The sequence below is a fragment of the Monodelphis domestica genome, chromosome 1 (assembly GCF_027887165.1).
Source record: "Monodelphis domestica isolate mMonDom1 chromosome 1, mMonDom1.pri, whole genome shotgun sequence".
Taxonomy (NCBI): domain Eukaryota; kingdom Metazoa; phylum Chordata; class Mammalia; order Didelphimorphia; family Didelphidae; genus Monodelphis; species Monodelphis domestica.
In genome coordinates, this window is record NC_077227.1 from 513679905 (window position 1) to 513699016 (window position 19112).

Here is a 19112-nt window from a genome sequence, read left to right on the forward strand (position 1 = left end):
CCCATCTCCAGGCCTGGCCCTCTCTCCATTGTGTTCCTAGCTGCGCCTTTAACATCTCTTGAGGAGATTCTTCAACCTCCACTGAGAACCTGCCTCAGCATCATGTGTGGGTCAGAGATCTTTTATACCACTGCTGGAGTCTATAAGGAGGTGGAGTCTCCTAATGGAACAAGGCTTCTGTCTAGCAGGAAACCTGTGCGCAGCTAATTAAGTCAGAGCTTCTGACTTCTGTCTGCTTTACAGGCTTCAGCAGGAAGGATTGGGGGGTTGGGGGATTAGAGGAGTTATCCTCTTTGTATGGACTCCTTCCTACCTCCCCATTCCTGACCCTCACTAACTCTACCATTTTGTGTTGGTGACTTTCTCAATATTCTTTCCATTGATGCACATCACACTTCATTCATGCTTTCTCATTCTGTGTGTCTCTTCTCCATGTTCTCCCATGAAGCCTTCACAAGAGATCTACCCTCTGCACACACACACACACACACACACACACACACACACACACACACACGCTAGGAGCCCTAGGTTGTATAGTATCCAGACTTGGAATCAGTAAGGCCTGGGTTCAGATCCTGCTCCTATGGCATTTACTATCTGTGTGACCTTAAATAAGTCATAAGATCATAAATTTAGGACTGGAAGGGACTTTGAGATCATAAAGTCCAATTCATTTCACAGATAAGGAAATTGAGGCATAAAGAGGCTCAAAGGTTTGCCCAGGATCCCACAGTCAGTAAATATCTAAGGTAGTATTAGAATCCAGATCTTCCTGTCTCTCATCAGACCCTTTATTCATTATGCCTCTCAGAGCCTCAGTTTTCTCATCTGTAAAATGAGAATAACAGTAGCACCTGCCTCACTGGGTTGTTTGAGTATCACATGAGGCAGTGTATATATAGGGCTTTGCAAACTTTTAAGGGTTGTATAAGAGTGAATTGTTATTTCTCTAAGCCTTTTAAAGTTCAGGTGGGAGGCAGTTAGGTGACACAGTGGATAGAGCACTAATTCTGGAGTCAGAAGGACCTGGGTTCAAATCCGACCGCAGACACTTCCTAGCTGTGTGGCCCTGGACAAGTCACCTAACCCCATTTGCCTAGCCCTTGCCCTTCCTTGAGTTGTTTCTAAAACAGAAAGTTAAGGGTCAGTACACCAGGTACCAGAGCAGTCCTCCCTAGTACATGACAAATCCATCTCCTTTTTCCTATCTTACATTTCTTAGATAAAACTGGGGAAACCAATTCAACATTTGTATCAACTGAACCCCCCTATGAAAAAGAAATCACATCACACAATAGGGCTACCGATGTGATTGTCCAGGGCGGGAAGTGGCAGAGGGAGGAGGCAGAGCTGTCTCTGACCTTGGTGATGGGAAGTGGGGAGAAGAGTTGTGGGCTCAAGATGCCCTAGGTCAAAGGTTAGGGCTGGAAGGGGCCCTTAGAGACCCTCTAGTTAAAGAATCCAGAGGGCAGCCTGGCAACATAGAAAGGACTATGCCAAATATACCTGTGAGAATTTGAGCTAGTCACTTCACTCTTAAAAAAGCCCTCACCTTCCATCTGAGAATCAATACTAGGTATTAGCTCCAAGGCAGAAGAGCAGTAAGGGCTAGTCAAGGGGGAGGGGGGGTTAAGTGACTTGCCCAGGGTCACACAGCTGAGAAATGTCTACGGTCAAATTTGAACCCAGAACCTCCCATCTCTAGGCCTGGCTCTCTAGGCACTGAGCGCTCAACTTACTCACATTCTGACTTGAACTGATTGGTTATCGTTTCAAGGATCAGTCCTGTTTTCTCAGGAGGAACATAAGTTCCTTGAAGACAGGGACATGGTCTTCTCTGTCAGGATTCCTTGCTGCCTACTCCTAGTTCTGACTTCAGTTGCTCTGGCACTTTTTATCCGTATGACTCCCCATCCCACCTACTGGCTCACCATCCTAGTGACTTTCCATAAATAAATGCCCTTCCTTCTCCACCATTCTTTCCTAGGTGTTGTCTCCCTCCCCCCGAATTTAGCGCCTCAGTAGCAGATTGACACTTTTTTGTATTTGTGTCCCCAACCCTAGTGCAATGATTGGCATATATCAAGTTCCTCATAAAGAGTTCATTCTTGCCCTTTTCTGGGCTTTGATTTTCTTTTCTCAGTAATAAGGCTAACTTTCTCAGGTTGGGTGTAGAATGATATCCATAAAGGACATTTGAGGTCCTCTAAAGGAAAGTAAGTTAATGCAAGGTGATGGCAGAGTTGCAACTAAGGTGAGGTGATAAGGACTTTTCCCAGGGTGCAGATAATTAGAGGGCTCTGATAGCATTTGTCCGGTGATTTTTCCCCTACCTGGCCTTGCCCTGCCCTACTCCCTTCCCAAGCATTTGCCTCTTAGTGTTTTGAGATCTGAGGTCCCTCCCCTACCATTTGCCCAACTGAATGTCTTAAAATGTTTTATTTAAGGGCAACTTGTTTATCCTGGTTGCCAGAAGTGCTCATTAATATTTCTGAATGCTGGTATTATGGTTCTTCTCTGGCATACCAGCTGTTATATGAATTGATATTCTGGAGGGCTACTTGGCTTAAAAAATGATTTTCTTCCCCATTCATTCATATTACCTCATGTGTAGCTAAACGTGAGAAGATTCTCCCCTAGCCCTCCCTCTCAGGCCATCCTTCCTCTGTTCCTCCTTCCCTATTTATGTACAGTATGATACAATATGGTTGCTTTGATGCAGAAGCATTAACAATTTTTTCCTCTGTACATATTCAAAGTCAGAAACGAAATGTGAAATCAAATAAGCTTTATTTTCTAAAGATGGACAGCTTTAGCAGCTGAAGGCATGGTTGCTGAGGATTTGACTATGTAGCACCCAAGCCTGGGAAATAGGAGATGGGAATGCAGGGAGAAGGAGAGGGAGAAGAAGGGCCTTGGCGGCTGCCTTCCTCTTAGAGATCCTAGGTCTATCCCTCCCCCTAGCTCTTCCCTCACTGCCCCTTCTTGTGGCCATTCTTGATGATGGCATTTTTGAAGAGTGTCATGAGAGGGGTATGGCTCTTCTCAGAGATCATGAAGCCACCATACCGCTTATCCTTGGGAGGGGTACCCCACCGGAAATGCTCCATCTTATAGCCCCCTCCATCTTTTTTCACTTTTTCTTCATACACTTCTTTGGCTGCCTCCTCTTCATCAATAGCTAGCTCAGGATACTCAGGAAAATTGATCTTCATGGGGAGATCCCTTCTGATTTCCACGGGATAGGACTCTGCAGATTCTTCTTCCACCCCATTGGGATAGATCTTCACAGGACGCCTCTTTTTACCCACTGGCTTCCCCCAGCGGAAGTGCTCCATAGAGTAGGACCTTTTGTTCTGCAATTCTCTGGCTTTTCGGATCAGCGGCAGACCTTCTTGCATCTCTTCATCCTCTCCCCAAACTCCTGGAGGGGGCAAGTCCAGGAAGTCTCCCTGCATTAGCTCCTGTCTCTTTTGACCCACATTCCCACCATCACTGCTGATGCTGCCACTGCTGATATTTCTTCTCCCAAACTTGTTCCAGCGAAAGTGGCTCATGACATATTTTCGGATGTTTTCGGAGAGTGGTTCATATTGGCCATTGCCCGGGAATACAGGTGACTCAGCTGAGAGGTCCATCTTGCAGGATTTGATGCATTCCTGAGGTGGAGAAGAGATAGTGAGGACATAAAATGATTAGGAAGTAGAATATGGCCCATCCTACCACACTGTACCTGTATACAGTAGGTTCTTAGCAATTCAGCTCAGTTCAATCCAACTTTGAATAGAAACAAATCAAAATGCACTTAAGTGTCAAAGTGTGTTAAGGTAGACTCTGAAGATACAAAGCCAAAACAACAACAACAACAACAAAACAGTCTAAGTCTTGAATTGATTGGTACCAAACCTCAAACATGAATTGGGAAAATAGGTTGGAATTGTGGTGAGAATGTCTCTAGATTTAGAAAGAAAAGAAAAATTCCTAGTTCTAGATTCTCTGGTTTGTGCCTCAGCCCTGGTCCTAGAACCCTGTTCCCATGTTAGTCAGTCCCATTGCACACCACCTCTCCCTGGGCTCACATTATGCCCCTACAGTACCAAATGTATCACGCAGCTTTCTCAAGGTGCCTGAGATCATTCTCTACTTACCCTGCATTCACCCTACAGCAGATTTTGTATTCTACAACCTTCCCGGGCAGTGAATTATGGAGAACAAGATAGGCTTCCTGCTAATGTCTCCATAATTTTAGAACCAGGATTCCACCCAGGACACAGAGAATAGGAACCCCCTTCTAGTCCCACTTACTGACTGAGAGACATGGTACTGCATACTGGAGTCAAACATTTCATGGAGGAAATAGCCAGCGCCACAAATCAAAGATATTCCGGAGACTCACCACGGAGGAGAAAATGAAGAGCCCAACCCAACTTAGCTAAGTCCCAAGCGAAAGGCTTAGAGTCCTAGAATTTTAGAATTGGTGAGGATCTGTAAGACTAGCTAGCCCACTACCCTTATTCAACAAATGAGGTACCCGAGTCCCTGAAATGTTAAATGTCTTCAATAAGGTCACCTGGCTAAGTAGTGATGGTGAAGGCTAGATCCCATATTGGACAGATGGATTCTAGTCTAGCACACCTAATGGTTAGGTGGACTCCTTAAAAGTAGAGGATAGGTTTCAAGAAAAGCTATGGCATAGTGCTAAGAACATAAAATTTGGAAACAAGAGAACCTGATGTTACTTAAGTCATGATTGATGTTAGCTGTGTGACTGTGGGCAAGTCACTTCATCTCTCTTTAGAAATGTGAGCTCTTCTCATTGGGAGTCATAAGATCATAGGATTATAAGTGTCCAAAAGGAAAAGAACTCAGAGGCAATCTAATTCAGCCCCTTCATTACAGAGGAGGAAACGGAGATCTGGATAGACGAAATAATTTGTCCAAGGTCACATAGGTAGTAAATGACAGAGGCAAGACTTAAATCCCGGTCTTCTGACTCAAAATCCAGGGTATTAGACTTAGAGCCAGATAGACCTGAGTTGGAATCCTGCCTCTGGCACTATAATCTTGGGCAAATGCTTTTGACTGACAGCCTCAGTTTCCCAGTCTGTAAAGTGGAGATAACAGTACCTACCTTACAGGGTTGTTCTGAGGGTCAAATGAGATAACATGTAAAGTGCTTTCTATAAAGGCTAGCTATTATTACTGCCTGGTCTCTTTTCAAAGGAAAGGAAATGACATCTTGGCTTTCCTTCCTCCAGAAAAGTTGCTTTCCATTGTTGAGGAGGGGGAGGAAGGAAAGGTGACATGAGGTCAGTTGAAAAGGAATAATTTCATGATTGGCCTGAGAAACGTGAGATGGGAGCCCCTTCCCCTCACCCCTCAGCGACTGAGATGACTAATCTGAAGATCCCCATTATGGCATTTAGAAAGTCACTTTCCAAGTATGTAGCTCAAAGTGGGAGCTATCCTATGGGGGAAGCATGGGGGATCCTGGAGAAGGTAGGCAGGATGGGGATAAGAACAAAGTAGCAAGAAAGTGGCCTCCCACCCCCTTCCCACAGCCACCTCCTTTGATCCCTCTTACCTTCAGTCACCTGAAGATTCACTTTAATCCTGTGTTCCCAGGCTTGGTAGAAACTCCCACTTGGCTGTAACTGAGCTCCCGCTTTCTGAGTCTCTTCACTTACCTCCCTCCTTCCCAATCTCACACACTGCTACCCCTTTACCCCAAGCCAAGGCGGCATCCCCTCGTCCACTTACCACCAGACCGTCTTCTGCCTTGCTATCTCTACAGTTGCTGGCCTGCAGGCACCAACCGTGAACTTCCACTGAGGCCTGAAATAGCACAGCCACGAGCAGGGCCCCAAGATAGCTCCACGAAGGCTTCGGCATCTTCCAGGACAGAGCTCTGTAGACACAAGCAGGGTTGGAGAGTTGCCCATAGGGAACAGGGTGATGCTGACTAGTCACCAGGAAGGACCATGAGCCAACACTAATAACTTGTAGGGCTCAAAGCCCTTCGACCACACAATCCAGGGGTGACTGGAAGTCAAATAAAGAGACAAGAAGATCCAGGAGGGGAAGAATTCATGTAAGAAGGCACAACGAGCTGGGCCAGAGGAAGGGAGCAAAGGAATACAGAAGCCAAGTGATCACTCTGGCTCTCCTTTTCTCTTCCTTCTGCAATCAGACAACCAGCAGCGCCTAAAGCTAGAGTGAGCCTGAGAAATGGTCTCATCTGGCCCCTCATTCTATGGAGAGGAGAAATGACTAGTTTAGGTAAAGACACTTAGCTGCGTAGTGGGAAAACTTGTGTCCTCTTTTGAAAAATGAAGACAAGTATGAATGGTTTAAATGACGTGTAGGTTTAATTCTCCATGGGGGCAATGGTATTTCAAAGAGGAGCTAGGGGCAGCTAGGTAGCACAGTGCATAGAGCTCGAGGCCTGAAGTTGGGAGGAGCTGAGTTCAAATTTGACCGTAGATACTTTCTAGCTATGTGACCCTGGGCAAGTCCCTTAATTGTTTGTTGATTGCTTAATTGTAAGGGATTGCCCAGCTGTTGCTGCACTTCTGTCTTAGAATTTGAGATAAAAAGTAAGATTTTTAAAAAATAGAGGAGCTGGTTAACTCCAAAGAATTCCTACTTAGTACTACTCCTGTGGAACGTGCCTTCGTTTTTGTTTTTAAAATAAGAGGCCTTCCTGATTTCCTTTGTCTCTGTTCACCAGCACATACTCCCCAAGTCAGAAAAATAGTTCTTAGCACCACATTCTCCTTTGAGAAGACTTGGCTCCTTGCCATGAGATTATGGCTAATGAGGAATAAGCAACAAAATGACAAACTCAAAAACCAGCTGCCACTGGAATGGCAATGAAGTTCACAAAATGTTAGAGCTGGAAGAGGCCTTAGAATCCCTGTAATCCAATCTCCTTGTTTTCCAGAAGAGGAAAATGAGTCTTAAAGAGGTTAAGGGACTTGCTCAAATTTCTTTTCTTTTTAAAAAAATAAACAAACCCTTACCTTTGTTTTAAAATAGGTACTAAGTACCGGTTTCATGGTAAACAAGAGGTAAGGACTAGGCAATTGGGGTTAAGTGACCCCAAGATGACACAACTAGGAAATTTCTGAGGTCATATTTGAACTCAGCACCTCCAGTCTCCAGGCCTTATTCTCTATCCACTGAGCCACCTATCTCTCCTCCAACCCCCAAATCACTTTCAGCTTCTCCCCATCTTACCTAGCACCCCTCTGTCTGGTTCCATGAAGAATCCACTCCTTTATCCCCATCTTCCTTTAGTCCCACCAACCCTTCAATTTAATTGAAATCAATCATTTCTCAAATGTGTCCCAGGTAAGAAGTAGCCTGTAACAACATAGCATTCACTAACAAAGGTGGCACTTAAAAGTTGTCAAAGTGCTTTACTTTAACAGATGCAGAAACTGAGGCTCACAGAAACCAGTGTCACTTAGCTAAGTGTCCGAGTCAGGATTTGAACTGAGAACTTCCTTACTCCCAGTTCAGCACTCCATTCACTATACCAATTTACACAATTTGCCCTATACCAAATTGGCACATAGCTGTTGTGTTGCTTAACATTTCATTGATCCAGGGAACAGAGTACAGGTTGTAAAGTAGGTACATATATCTACATTGGTACAGGGAGTTTCCCTATACTAATGAAACAACAGAGCCAGTTTAAGAAAAATGTAGAAGGCAAAATGTTAAGTTTGCAGAGGAAGGGAATACAAAGACAGGAAAAACTCAGTCTCTTACCTCAGAAAGCTTCCAATATAATAGGGAGATTGCTAAGTGTTTAAGATGTTTGATGCAAAGTAGGATGTGATGGTGCCAAAGAGAGATCCAACCTGCTCCAGCAAAAATTGAAGAGGGGGAAATCACTTGAATCCTTCAGGTGGGAGAATCATGAGTATGTAGAACCTATACAGAGCCTTAAAATCTTTCTGTAGATTTAGACACAATATTTCTTCTGGTCCCCTCCAAGTTTTGCTACATCTTTGCAAATACTTGTTCTTTATTGAATTGCTCATCATATGAGATCTGCAAGGAGAGAGACTCAACCTCTGCTCTTCTCTCTCTCCCACCCACCCCCCCTCTGTGTTTTTCTCTCTCTCTCTCTCTGTTTCTCTGTCTCTCTGTCTCTCTCTGTCTGTCTGTCTGTCTGTCTGTCTCTCTCTCTCTCTCAACTTCCTCATAGACCTTAGATGTTGACCCTAAAGGAAACTCAAAGGACTACCTAGTCCAACTTCTCTCATTGTATTGATTGGGAAACTGAGGCCAAAGGAAGTTAAATGAAACTTGCCTAAGAACACACAGATAATAAGAAAAGGATGGAACTGAAGCTAGGTCCCCTGACTCTGGAACTAGTGCTCTTTCTATCATCTGGCCCCAATCTACCTTTCTAGACTTATTCTACTGCCTAACACAAATCTTCTCTTTGGGTCATACTAGTGAGGTAAGAGAATTTTATCATCATTTGTTTGAGGCAGCAAGTCACATCATTAACTAGAGTTTGCAGAATTTAGCTGAGACACCAAACTTTAGCCTAGGTGATTAACCAATTAGTGATAATCAGTGAGCCACTGGTTAGTGCTTTGTCTTTATTACCTCTTAATTTAAGATGAGCATGTCAAGTAAATTGATATAATTCTGGGGTTAGTGGTTAGTCTGAAAATTCCAACTTTATCTCTGGTATTTACTGGCTGGCTTATGGTTTTATTTACTATAGATGGTCCCCTTCTTCTATCTGTTTTTTTAATGTGTAAACCTTTACCTTCCCCTTCTGCCCTCTGTAAAATTTTACTGAATCTATCTTGCCTTAAAACTAAAATCTACAAAATGTTGTATTAGTTTTTGTGTACCTTGGGATTATGCTCGGCATTTAATAAGTCAGTTATTAGGATGTCTCTGTGTAGCAATGTGTGATTGGCAGCCACCTAGCTGCCTTCAGATATAACTGGCTGCAATTAATCAACAAATATTTATTAAGTATTTACTTTAAAAGTTGAACTCATTTTTGCAACCTCAGAGCTTTCAATCGAGCTGGCAAGAGAAGACAAACAATCAATTTTAAAGTGGGTCTTTGTAGGGAGCAGAGAGGAGCTTTGAGCTGGAGCAGTAGAGGGAAAACATTTATTTTTCTCACCTGAATCAAATCTTTTTAATGTAGCAATGTTATTGGTTTTTCTGTTTTAAATTTGCACAGTAATTTAAATTGCTGGGCCTAGAGTCAGAAAGACCAGAATTTAAATCTGGCCTCAGACACTCACTAGCTGCAAGACCCTGGACAAATCATCTATACTCTGTTGGCCTTAATCCACTGGAAAAGGAAATGGCAAACCACTCCAGCATCTTGGCCAAGAAAATCCCAATTGTGGTCACAATGAGTCATGCATGATTGAACAACAACAAATATTTGTTTACTTCTATTTATTTTTTACACTTATCCCTCCAGTTGATGGAAGTTATAGAATCAATAGGGTAAGAACTTATTAAGCTCCTACTATACTGGGTACTGGAAAAACAAAGACAAAAATGAACCTGCTCCTGCCTTCACGGACCTCATATTCTAACAAGGGTGATGGTGTGTATATAAAAAAGAATATACAACTTAATCTGGGAAGGAAGTGCTGATAAATGGGAGAACCAGCCGTTATGAGAAGTGGCCCTTGAGCTGAATCTTGAGATCAAGCATTCTTAGAAGTGAAGGCTAAGGGGTCAGCTGGGTGGCTCAGTGGATTGAGAGCCAGGCCCAGAGATGGGACATCTTGGGCTCAAATTTGGCTTCAGACACTTCCTAACTGTGTGACCTTAGGCAAGTCACTTGACCCCCATTGCCTAGCCCTTACCATTCTTCTGCCTTGGAATCCCAAGACAGAAGGTAAGGGTTTAAAAGGAAAAAAAAGGGAAGGCTAAGAAGGGGAGCATTCCAAGAATGAGGGCCAAGTGAAAAGACAAGGAGACAGGAGATAGATTGTTGTTTATAAGTGGACCAGGAAAATATGTTGGCCTCAATGGATAAAACAAGAGTGACTATGGAAAATAGGAATAACAAATAACTTTGTAACTCATTCTGTTTAATTTAGAAATTAAGGACACATGTTTTCCTCAAATCTGGCTTTTATAAAACTTGAACACAGCCTACAGTAGGATAGAGATCTAGAAGGGATGATAGGAAACTTGTCATTCAAATCCCTTAATTTTACAAGTGAAGTGGGGGCAAGTGGGGGCAGCCATGTGGCTGAATGGATTGAGAACCAGACCTAGAGACTGGAGGATCTAGGTTCAAATTTCACTTGGGACTTTTCCTAGCTGTGTGATGCTAGGTAAGTCACTTGACCCCCATTGCATAGCCCTTACCACTCTTCTGCTTTGCAGCCAATACACAGTATTGATCCTAAGATGGAAGGTGAGGGTTTTTAATTTTTTTTTTTAATTTTACAAGTGAAGGAATTAAGGCCAGAGAGCACTTTGCCCAAGGTCCCAAAAATATTAAGTAGCAAACTAAATCTCTATGGACTTCAAATCTAGGGTTCTTTCCACTATTCCCACATGTTGTATAAGTGTCACTAGAACTTAAGCTCCTTGAGAATGAGGAGTATATTGCTTTTGTCTTTAATTTCTCAGAATAATGTCTTCATATACTTTACAAATGTTATCTCATTTTGTCCTTGTAACAACTACATATATGTGCATGGTATCTCTCTATCCCTCTTAATGGGGGTGGGAGAAGAGAGACAGAGAGAGGGAGAGAGGGTGAGAGGATGAGAGAGAGAAAGAGTGAGTGAGACAGAGAGAGGGAGGAAGAGAGAGAGAGACAGAGACAGAGACAGAGACAGAGAGAGATAGGGAGAGTTATTCAGGAGTTTTCAGGCATGCATGCCCACTTGTGACCCTTTGCTAAGGGTTTTCTTGGCAAAGATCCTGGAGTAGTTTGCCATTTCCTTCTCCAGTTCATTTTTAAAAAGCACTTACCTTCTGTCTTACAACCAGTTCTGGGGTTGTCACTTGACCACAGTCACATAGCTAGGAAGTATCTGGGGCCATCCTCATAAAAGATCTATATGTGCATATATCTTACCTTTATAACACTCCCTACATCATCCCAGCTCTTCTACTTTTCCATCTGTACTTTATTCTTTCCCTCAAAAATCTGCTTTACTCTAATGATTACAACTTGTGTCTATATATAGCTGGCTTCCATATCTGCATGGCTTTCCTGAGCATCAGTCCTTCATTTTCAAACACTAGGTGGCCATCTGTATCTCAAATTTAACATCTCCATAAATTCAAATTAATCATTTATTTCTCCCCCTATCAATTCTCCTTCCTTACTTTTCTAGTTCTCTCCTATCACCTATATCCCTACCATATCCAATCAGCCCCCAAGTACTACTGATTCTCCTCCCATGATACCTATTTCTCCTGCCTCTTACTTTGGGCCCCCAGTTCACCCTCCTCCACAACTGTCCTTGTCTGGATTTCTATCACCTCATGCTGGATTCAGTGTAATATTATTCTAACTGACTTATGTCTCTCCTCCTTCATCTCCACCTGCCTCCAGTCCATTCTCCATCCAGCTGCCAACTTAATCTCATTAAGACACCTTTGCTCCCCACCAAACTCCCCACCAAAAAAAGCAAAACAAAACAAAACAAAAAACAGCTTCTCAATGACTTTTCATTACTTGCCAATGGGATAAAGTTCCAACTCTTTAGACTGGCATTAAATACCATTAATATTTGACCTATATCTTTGACGTTCATTATGCCTCTCTATTCCCCCTATGCACACCGTCTACTTTGACCACACTGATCTCCTCACAGATTATTCTTGCCCAGCCCCTCCAACAGAGCAGACAAGTTTCCCTGTCTATGTCTATCTTCCCTCCACTTGATTCAACACTAGTTCTCCTTCAAAGTCCAGCTCAAGTTCTACCTCCTTTATAAAGCCTTCCCTGAATGCCCTACCTCTCAGCTCCATCCCCTGAACTTTCCTACCCTAGCAAATTTTCAACTCAACACACACACACACACACACACACACACAGAGAAAGGTTCCTGGCACACAATAGGAGCTTAATAAATGCTAAAGTCTGACAATGCAATCCACAAAGGGCACACATATGTACATGTACACACTTCTTCAGAGCTATCACTTGGCACTTGGCATCCATTGCCTACTACAGAGTGTCCTACAAATCTTAATATAGTTTTCAGCTATTATAGCTCCATCCTGCCTTTTTGGACCATCTCAATTTTTGTTTGTTTTTAGATTAAAAACATTTATAGATTTTGTAATCACAGATTATATGGGTAGATTTTGTATCACTTTGTAAGAGTTTTTTTTTACAAAGAAAACTATTTAAGCAAAACTAATAAAGAACTGTCTGGGGACACTGGGTGGCTTAAGATGCTTGCTTAGGGTTTCAGCCTATATACATCAGAGGCAAAACTCGAACCCAGGTCAAAAGCAACGTGTCATAGTGATTGAAGTGTTAGACTTGTAGTCAAGAAGAACTGGGTTTGAATCCTACCTTTGATTTTTACCAGCTATGTGATCCTGGGCAAGATATAACACTTTTAAGCCTTGGTTTTCACACCTATAAAATGGGAATAATAATAATAACAACAACAACAAAAATAATATCTACATCACAAAATTGTCATGATGAACAAATATTATAACATAAAAATCTTTTCAAAGAGCACTTTCCAAATTTAAGGTATTTTTATTTTGTACTTTATTGACTGGCCATCCATCCACTATACGATTGGTGAAGTATTGGTACAGGTGCCCAGCCAGCACTTGGGGAGCTGCTTCATTCACCCTCTTCCCAGCAACCAAGGACATATTTTGCAAGCCCCACCCCTCTGTCCAGCCTCCCAAAGTAAGCACTTTCTCCCTCCACTTTCTTGGGTAATGCAGGGGGCTTCAAAGAAAGCTTGAAGTTGCCCTCTGGGCACATAAACTCAAAAACCTTCACCAATGCTGAACTATACCATGTCATCTTTCTTTTAGACTACTTTTATGTTTATGCTCCATCTGCTCAAGGGGGGTCAGCTCCTTGAAGTACAGATCAGGCTTTGTATTATACCTCTTTATACCCTGAGTACCTGGCCTAGTGACCTACATAGACTAGGTGCAAAATGGATGTTCATTTCTGCTGCTGCTGCTGCTGCTAAAAACTTATAATGTCTAAATTTTAGCTACTGTCAACATATTAAATAGTAGCAGAACAAATCTGCAACATATGGGCCATTAAATCAGGATCTTTAAAGAGCAATACTCATTAATATTTAAGTACATTATAGTCATCTATTTAAGTCTAAGCATGGAACAAAGTCTCCACAATAATTAACATTAACACTGATTTTTCCAGAGAGAGACAGTGTTTGCTGAATATTAAATTGTGGTGGGATTTTCCCCCTTTCATAGTAGTGTACAATCTAGAGTGGTTGGGGACCTTAGCAAATATCCAGTCCAAAACTTTTATTTTATAAAGGATGAAATAGAGTTGTTTATCAGATTATCCCAAGGGAAAATGGAGTCATGGAGGAATAGGATAGTATAGGTAAAGTTTAATGGAGATTCAGAAGGAATGCCTTAGGAAGAGTCTCACTCTCTTTAATAAATAGTTCCTAGTACACAGCCCCTAGAAACTTAGGGGGAAGAATGAGGGAACAGCACTAGAGCAGTATTCAGAAGCCTGGAGTTCTAGACCAACCTCTGAAATGATCTCAGTGACCTTGGACAATTTGACCCCCAAATTTCCCCCATCAGTAAAATAAGAGTTTCCTTGTAGCTCTAATGATTACATTTAATAATTAGAAGCATTAAAGGTATATGGAGGGGCTAAAGAGAAACTTTATCCTCATTACAATTTTGATACAAACTAGCCTTGGTTTCAGAGGAAAGTAAGTAACTTTAACAAACATCAAGTCACTGGCACAAGAATAAGTCCTGTATGTTACCTATATACAGATGTCACTGTTGCCTAGATTTTCTGTTTCTTTTCGAATTGTTTTAATATCAGATGCTATAGTAAAATGAAGTGGAGTGAAGACTGAGAAAAGACCAGTGATGACTTTGGTCAAAACAGTTTCAATAGAATTTATAAGGAATCCTTTTTTTCCTTTCAAATTGATAAACCTCGTCTGGAAAAATAGTTTCCTAGACCTGCTTAGTTCATTGACTGGCTGAAGCTGGTGTCTTAAGTCAGACCAGGCAACTTAGCAAAAGTAGACAAATAAGTAAAATAGATCCATGAGGATGAGAGTAAAGTTGACTAGAGAATCACAGAATCTCAGAGTTGGAAAGGAATTCTAATGCTCTCTAGCATAGTGCCTAGCACATAGTAGGTGCCTGAAAATTCCGACTGGATTGAATTAAATTGTATAGAGTTGAGTTGAATTGAATGAGTACATTCCTACTCATAACAGAATAGTAATCACATTTACAGCATCCTGACCAGCACTTATTAAATCTTTTAAAAAAAATAAAAAATCAACTGGCTGAATGGGGAATTAATTTTTTATTATTGTGTCAAAGCATCTTTTGCTTTCATAAAAGTAAGCAGAAATAGTCTTGGACTGAGTATCAGCCCCTAAACCTTTTCTTCTTTAAACTAGATAATTCTACAATGCAAAGTTCTGCACTTCTTTGGAGCAGAAAGGAAAAAAGGAAGTTTCAGAACCATGGACAACTTCACAATCGCCAAAACTTAAATTCAAACCAAACATTTATGGGAAAGGGAAAGTCAATGACTGTAACTCTGATCTATGAATAACAGGCTAATCAAACAATGCTAATAACTCAGTTATGTCAGGTAATATGAGTGAACAGGAAAATAAAAACTGAGGGGGAAAATCTGTTCTGAATGCAGTTAGTGATGACTGTAGATGTTTCTCTCCATTAAGATGCATAATATAATTTTCAGAATTAGCTTTGTTCTCAGTTTATATTGAATTTAAGAATAGCAAAATACAATGTATCATCCAAGCAAAAACAAAGTCTGAAGTAGACACAATATTGTGTGTGTTCGTTTTTTTGTTTTTTGTTTTTTTAATTTTTGCTCTTAACTTAGTGGATAGAAAACAGAATGGCTAAGATGAGAAGGAAAGCAAGAGAAAGATGAGGGGGGAGAGGGAAAAGGACAAAAGAAAGAAAAAACAAATAAAGAAAGAGAGGACGGAAGGGAAGAAGGAAAAGAGAAAGACAAGAAAAAAAAGAAGGAATGAAGAAACAAAGAGAGGCAGGCAAACTAATGGGAGTGTCTCTGTCATATCCCTCTTTTTCAATCAATTCTTAGCAATTCTGAGTGTTCTTCTCCAAGGGGAAGTTATGAAGACAAATGAAGAGACAGGGTCCATAAAGCAACTTGAACTTGGAAGGAAAAGACTCAAGAATATAAGCTGGTCTGGATATTATTCCTATCTCTAAGAGATGATGAAGCTTCCATTTCTAAAGAAATGTCTGTTTCAACCTCTCAGCTTGAAACATTTACCTCAGATTTTGAAAGAGTTTAAAATTTTAAAATATTGCCAAAATTGGCACTAACACTATTCATCTAAACTTTTAAAATCATGGGGAGCTGTATAAATGCTTCATGGATCCTTTATCTCAGTGGGAAAAAATGATAGGAAACCCTACAAACACGGCTCTTTGGTGACAGAAATCAGATTGGAAAGGTTACCTTACAATATACATTTTCCCCCGCTACTTACCTGTTGCTCTGAAGTGTGGTTTTGCCTTCTGTCTCTTGCAGCCAGGGCGTTTGAGTGTGCACGAATGTTTGTGGATTGTACGATCCCTTTACTCTGTCTCTCTTCCCTTCTTTCACCTGTTTCTCTCTGTGTGTGTGTGTGTGTGTGTGTGTGTCTCACTTTTCTCTCTCTCTCACTTTATCTCTCTTTCTCTCGCTCTTCTTGATCTTCCTCTTTCCTCTTTTCTCTCTTCCTCCCTGTCTTAGGTCCTTTTATACCAGTGGGGATGGGAGGGCTTGTTTGGAGCAATCTCTCAGCGAGACCTTTTCAAACCACAACAAAAGAACCATGGGGTTGGGGGGGGAGGCGGTTGATTAAGTTGGGGGACGCAGGAAGAGAAAGAGCAGTGTTCCAGGTAAGGAGCTGAAACAAAAGGGCAAACAATACCTAAAAGGAGACTTAATCTCTTTCCCGTTGACTAGAAGATTAACACCCTCCAGGGTAAATTTAACACCTGCCTGGTCCCGGAGCTGTACCTTAACTTAATTAAAGATTTGGGTATCGGGTAGCTACCTCTTCTCTTTCCTGGCTCCTGAGATGGATTTACACTTCAGTGTGGGTGACAATTACTCATCACCTGTCCACATTTGAGGATCATGTTGTGGGTCACTCATGAAGGCTGAGCAGATTTAATTTCCTTTGTTTACCCAAAATGAACGTCCTTCTGTGATTCTTCATATTTTCCAAACCTTTTGAAAATACAGCCTATGGAGTCATGGAAAAAGCCCTGACTGAGTCTGAAGTCACAATAGTCTGACAACTTCTGGCTCTTTGATTAGTGCCTGACCTTAGACAAATCTTTTTTATGTCTCAGTTTCCTCATTTATAAAATAGGAATGATGATAACACTTGTGCCTACATCACAGGGTTTTTGTGATGACCAAATGAAAGAGTAATTGCAAAGTACCTTGTGAACAATAAAGTAATGCATAAATGCCAGTTATTATTATTGGTATTCTTCACTTGAGGACATAATTCGAGGAGCCCCTTGGGGAAAGTTAGGCCCAGAGAAGAGTGGGGAATGCCCTAACATCACTGAAAACAGAAGAGACACTAATAAACTGTGGAAATTGTTAAGATAAAAGAATGGAGTTGGCATCTCTACACTACCTTCCTCCCCCTTCATGGATCAGTTGTGCATGGGTGGTACCATACAGTACCCAACCTCTCCAAATCTAGTCAAGACCTCATCTCAAGTGATTAGATCAACAATTGATCTGGAAGAACTGGAAGGTACCTTTGAGGTAATATTTTACAGATGAGGAAACTGAGGCCTAGAAAAGTTAAATGATTTTATCCAAGGTTATCCAAGTAATACATAGCACAAATGACTAATTCAACTTTTGCTTCATCAGACTCACAGAATTATTTGTGTTGCAATACTCAAAATTATTATAATACATAAATATTACTCGTGATACAATATACAAAACATGATGCATAGATGCCAGTACCTCTAAGATGCCACTTAACTCTTTGTATTGCCTCTCCTGTATCCATTGGTGGTGAAATGGAAAGAATACATTGCCTAGAATCAGGGAGGCCCAGATAGCCAGTCTACCATCAGACACGTACTACTGTGTGACCTTGTGCAAGTCACATAACTACTGTCTGCCTCGGTTTCCCCAATTGTAAAATGGGCATAATGAAAATACCTACCTCCCAATGTTAGTGTGAGGATCAAATGAGATAATGTATGTAAAATGCTTAGCACAGGGCCTGGTGACTAATAGGCACTATTTAAATCCTAGCTCTTAGTATTATTATAGCTATCTGTGTGTATGACACTCCTACCAGATTGTAAACTACAAGACAGACACTACATGTTATCTAAGATTTGTATCTCCCCTGGGCTCTGCAAAGGATCAATCAACGAGCATTTACTAAGTACTTTCTCTGTGCTAGGCACTGTGTTAGATGCTGGGGATATTCTATGGAAGGGAATCTCTTAATGAGGTGCCTCAGAGATGCAGAGTTAGCCCAGTGCTATTTAAGGGATAAAAAATCAGGACCATGGATAGAGGTGCAAAGAACTTGCAAATTTGGGGGTGACACAAAACTAGAAAGAATAACAATGATGTTGAATGATAGTCAGGATCCAAGAATTCTGGTAGGCTAGATCTGATGAGATGAAACTTCTAGAGGGATAAGTGTAAAGTATTAGGCACTGGGTACAAAGAAACGGCTTCCTAAATACAAGATGGGGGAAGTATGGCTGGGTATCACTTCATCTGAAAAAGACCCGACCTAGCTTTGTGACCCTGTGTGAGTCACCTAATCCCAAATGCCCGGTGCTTGCAACTCTTCTGCCTTGGAATCAATACTTAGTATCAATTCTAAGACAGAAGGTAGGGATTTTTTAAAAAAAATCCAAGGTGTGAGGACCTCGGGGCAGACAAAAAAACTAAGGCAATCTTGATCTAGATAGCCAAATATATAGTCAAGAGAAAGAAAGTTCCTGTTCCTTTGAATTCATTGGTGAGACCACACGTGGGCTGCTAGCTGTTATAGTGGATAAATGCCCCCATCCGAAGTCAGGAAGACTAATCTTTGTAAATTCAAATCTGGCCTCAGCCATTTACTAGCTCTTTGACCCTGTGCAAGTCATTTAACCCTGTCTGCCTCAGTTTCCTCATCAATAAAATGAGTCAGAGAGGAAATGGCAATCCACTCCACTACCCTTGCCAAAAAAAACTCCAAATAGGGTCATGAAAGATCAGACACAACTGAAAAATGCCTAAACAAGAACAAAAATAGAAACCACATCTAGAGAATTTTGCTTGGTTTTGGCCACCATGGATGGTTTAGGTAATACTTTGATAATATAAGCTAACAAATGTTTGTCCAATTAAATCTCATGATTCTTACCACATATTTCTTGATTTACTTATTTGTGTAATGTCTTTCTTTTCTCCAGGAAAGACAGTGGCACAATGGATAGAGCTTTGGGCCTAGAAATAGGAAACCCTGAGTTCAAATCTACTTGTCAGGTACTTACTAGCTATGACTTTGCATAGAACACTGAACCTCTGTCTGTCTCAGTATCCTTAATTGTGAAATGAGGATGACAACAGCACCTACCTCCCAGAATTGTTGTGAGGATCAAATGAAAGAATTTTTTATTAAAAAGTGTGTAGGAGGCAGCTAGGTGGCTCATAGAGATAGAGAGCCAGGCCTAGAGACCAAAGGTCCTGGGTTCAAATCTAGACTCAGATACTTCCTAACTGCCTAAGTGACCCTTGATAAGTTACTTAGTCCTTAATTGCCTAGCTCTTAATATTCTTCTGCCTTGGAACCAATACTTAGTTGGATTCTAAGACAGAA

General features: G+C 41.3%; 1 protein-coding gene across 2 annotated transcripts; it reads right to left on the bottom strand.

The window, feature by feature from the left end:
- Window positions 1–2776: 2776 nt before the first annotated feature.
- POMC (proopiomelanocortin) lies at window positions 2777–15811 on the bottom strand. Of its 2 annotated transcripts, NM_001032985.1 has the most exon segments (3): window positions 2777–3662; window positions 5764–5911; window positions 15750–15811. In NM_001032985.1, coding segments are annotated over 2 exon segments (819 nt in total). In that variant the 5' UTR covers window positions 5896–5911; window positions 15750–15811; the 3' UTR covers window positions 2777–2975.
- Between the last annotated feature and the right edge of the window lie 3301 nt (window positions 15812–19112).